A 2895-nucleotide genomic window follows, 5' to 3' on the forward strand; every position below is an offset into this window, starting at 1 on the left:
GATTTCAGCCATAACTGTCCTCCCAACACAACTGAACTGTACTGACTGTCAGTTAAACTATTGCATGAAAAAGCCAGTCAAGCTCCCCTTATCCCTCAAAAAAACTATAAAATAATACAGAAACTACAGCACATTGAAAGAGTATGGTAATATCTGTGGTTTAGGAGTTGTTTTTCATGGAGGGGGTGTGTCCATTGTAAAATGCAGGGCCCTGGTGAAACAAAACCCTGATCTACTATTTTAATGATTCAGAGGTATAGTGGACACACAATAATCCCAATTAATCATGTAATAGCTTTTGTTTAATAACAGCATGGTAGATTTCTATGCTAGTGTATCACACCAAAGCTTAGAATGCACAGCTGGAAAGACAAGACTCTCAGCTTTCAGCAGACACCCTGGATACCCAGATAGGGCCTACTGTTCTCATAAAAGACTGAATTTAATTAAGAGACTGAGGTACCCCAGATATTGGGTACTTACATTCAGAGAGTTAAAGGAAGGAATTCCCTGTAAGTGTTGGGTTTAGGAAGCATTTCAGGTTTAAAAAAAAAGTTCTGTCTGTGTCAGTTTTTCTAGATATACAGTATTAAATTCAAGGTTTGCTCTTAATTAATGTTTGTTCTTTTCAAGGATTATATGGCTGTTGGTTGAGCAATCAGACAACACAACATGTTCTTCAATGCATTTTTTTTATTATTAAATATACAAACACACAAATCCCCAAAGACTTATGTCAATATGTGTATATATATCTATATCTCTACATTAAATAAGTGCAAAGCCTGGTAAGATAAAACTGTAACATTCAAATTCCTAAAATGAAAGTCAAGTGATCAATAGAAAAGAAAATTGTGCTAAATATACAACAAAATAAAAGTTTATAGAAAATGAGCCTCAATTACTTTGTACTCTTGGTCCAGTTATCTTCTGAGCCAATCATGTGGTAAGATGTCAATTTTAGAAATGAAATCCAAGTACTTGTCACAACATGCAGATTGATAGTGTAGCTGGCTTGTCTTCTATTGCCAGTCAGGTTGATATATTTCCTAACAGCCTGTGCAGGCAGCAAAGGCACAGATCTCACAGATGTCCATAGGCATAGCAACTAGAAGAAAGAAGAGAAAGGTACAGTATTGAAACATCACTCTAAATCTCTATATCTGTATAAGTACAACCGCATAGCCTTTTGTAGAGATCAAATATATAAAAGAGATGTTTTAACTTTCTTCTGATTGACTCTTAATCATAAAATGATTTCTGTTTCCTTACACTACAAAGGTAATTTGATATACTCAGGGTTTTCTAAAGCTAGTCAGCTTTATATTTCAGCTCAGACTTAACCCAAACTATGACAGTAAATTACATTATGACAACAACTCTGGCTGGAAAGGAGTGAAATCAATAAGCAAATATCACATCCAATTATATATACATGTACCATGTTTAACAGCATGGCAAGGCAAGGCAAGGCAAGGCAAACAGCAATATTTCCCATGTAAAGCAATGCAACCAAGCCTGATTTCATGAAATAACAGTACGCATGGAGTACCTCTTTGGTTTTTATTAAATTGATAATGAGTATTGCTTTTGAATGTTGCATGGTGTAAGAGATGTTCATGTGGCCAACAACGGGAGACTCAGAATATGCCAAAATGTATGTAAATCTGCCAATTCCGCAGAATATGGTGTGAAATATGAAGTATCAATGCCCAGAACCTTTTCCCCAAATCTGATTTCAAAGGATCATATTATTAACATATGTGTAATGTGATTGCTGTTTTGCAATACTATTTTAAACACACACAAACACAATCATTTGAAATTGTCAAATGCAGGGGATGATAAAATCTTTGAAAGAGGGTACGAAATCTGTTTTTATTAGTCCTCATATTATGACTTGTGGGTTAGCCAAGGATTAGCCTTTCCCAAACCAGGTCTGTACTTATTATTATTATTATAAAATTTAGTGGGTATTCCTCTGTAGTGTGGTCTTACCTAGTCTGGAGAAAGACATGCTTGCCCCACTCAGCATGCACAGGGGTAAGAACTCCTGTGGCAGGGAAGGGTTAGAACAGACAGCAGCAAAGCTGGTGCTGGAAAGACGAGGATTATGCTCCTCGTTTAAATGGCCGCTATCTGTTAGTTCTTGAAGGATCTTCACTGACTTCAGTGAGAAAACGAAGTTGCCCTCCTGGAGAAAAAAGAAAAACAAGATTAAAACAAGGATGCCAATAGAGTTGCAATGATACGGCCAAAGTAGGTACTTTGCAAAAAACATAAAGTAAACAGAATTTTGCCTTTTAATTACATAGCAAAGATTAACGAAAATGTATTTCATTAATTAACATTTTTTAAATGTATACTTAAGTACGTATTTCACATAAAATAATAGTCTAATGCATAATTTTAAAGCAAGATAAAACTTACCTGTACTTTGACTTGGGTGGCATGTGCTTCCCAGACAAGACAGAGAGCCAGGAGCACAAAAGTAATAAAAAGCATGCCCTTCATTGTTTGTTTTAAGCCTGTAGTCTGCTGTTGGTGTATTTGAAGGCTAGCTCACCTCAGTCTCTGCTCTCTGACATTCTTCTACCTTTCTTTTAAAGGATCGACTATCAACTCATCTCAACCCTGTTGGCCTGGGATTGGCTCAAATGGGAGCCAAGTATTTCTCATGGGTTAATGAGTAGTGGTGGAGGATGTTAAAATGTCAGAAAGGCGAATAAATCCTCTGTGACTTCATCTATAGTATGATGTTTTTATGGACCCTTAGATGTGACTTGGTAATTCATTTATAGTCACAGAAAATGTATATATGCTGAAGGTAGACACATTATGAATAGTTTTCACAAAATAATAATAATAATTTTTGGAATTGTAATTTTTGCTCCA

General features: G+C 35.8%; 1 protein-coding gene across 1 annotated transcript; it reads right to left on the reverse strand.

Moving 5' to 3' along the window:
* Nucleotides 1-547: 547 nt before the first annotated feature.
* si:ch211-220m17.5 (guanylin family protein) lies at nt 548-2565 on the reverse strand. The gene is made up of 3 exons (XM_010881661.4): nt 2431-2565; nt 1999-2194; nt 548-1108 (listed from the first exon to the last, which is right to left on the reverse strand). Exons 1-3 carry the CDS (start codon nt 2512-2514, stop codon nt 1050-1052), a joined length of 339 nt encoding a protein of 112 aa, XP_010879963.1. The 5' UTR covers nt 2515-2565; the 3' UTR covers nt 548-1049.
* Between the last annotated feature and the right edge of the window lie 330 nt (nt 2566-2895).

The sequence above is a fragment of the Esox lucius genome, chromosome 17 (assembly GCF_011004845.1).
Source record: "Esox lucius isolate fEsoLuc1 chromosome 17, fEsoLuc1.pri, whole genome shotgun sequence".
Taxonomy (NCBI): domain Eukaryota; kingdom Metazoa; phylum Chordata; class Actinopteri; order Esociformes; family Esocidae; genus Esox; species Esox lucius.

Excerpts from the sequence above, each read along its gene's own strand:
- si:ch211-220m17.5 (XM_010881661.4), bottom strand. The coding sequence starts at position 2,514 with ATGAAGGGCATGCTTTTTATTACTTTTGTGCTCCTGGCTCTCTGTCTT. Across the intron at positions 2,195-2,430 it reads CCACCCAAGTCAAAGTACAG|GAGGGCAACTTCGTTTTCTC; the intron begins GTAAGTTTTATC and ends TTTTTTCTCCAG. Across the intron at positions 1,109-1,998 it reads CATGTCTTTCTCCAGACTAG|TTGCTATGCCTATGGACATC; the intron begins GTAAGACCACAC and ends TCTTTCTTCTAG.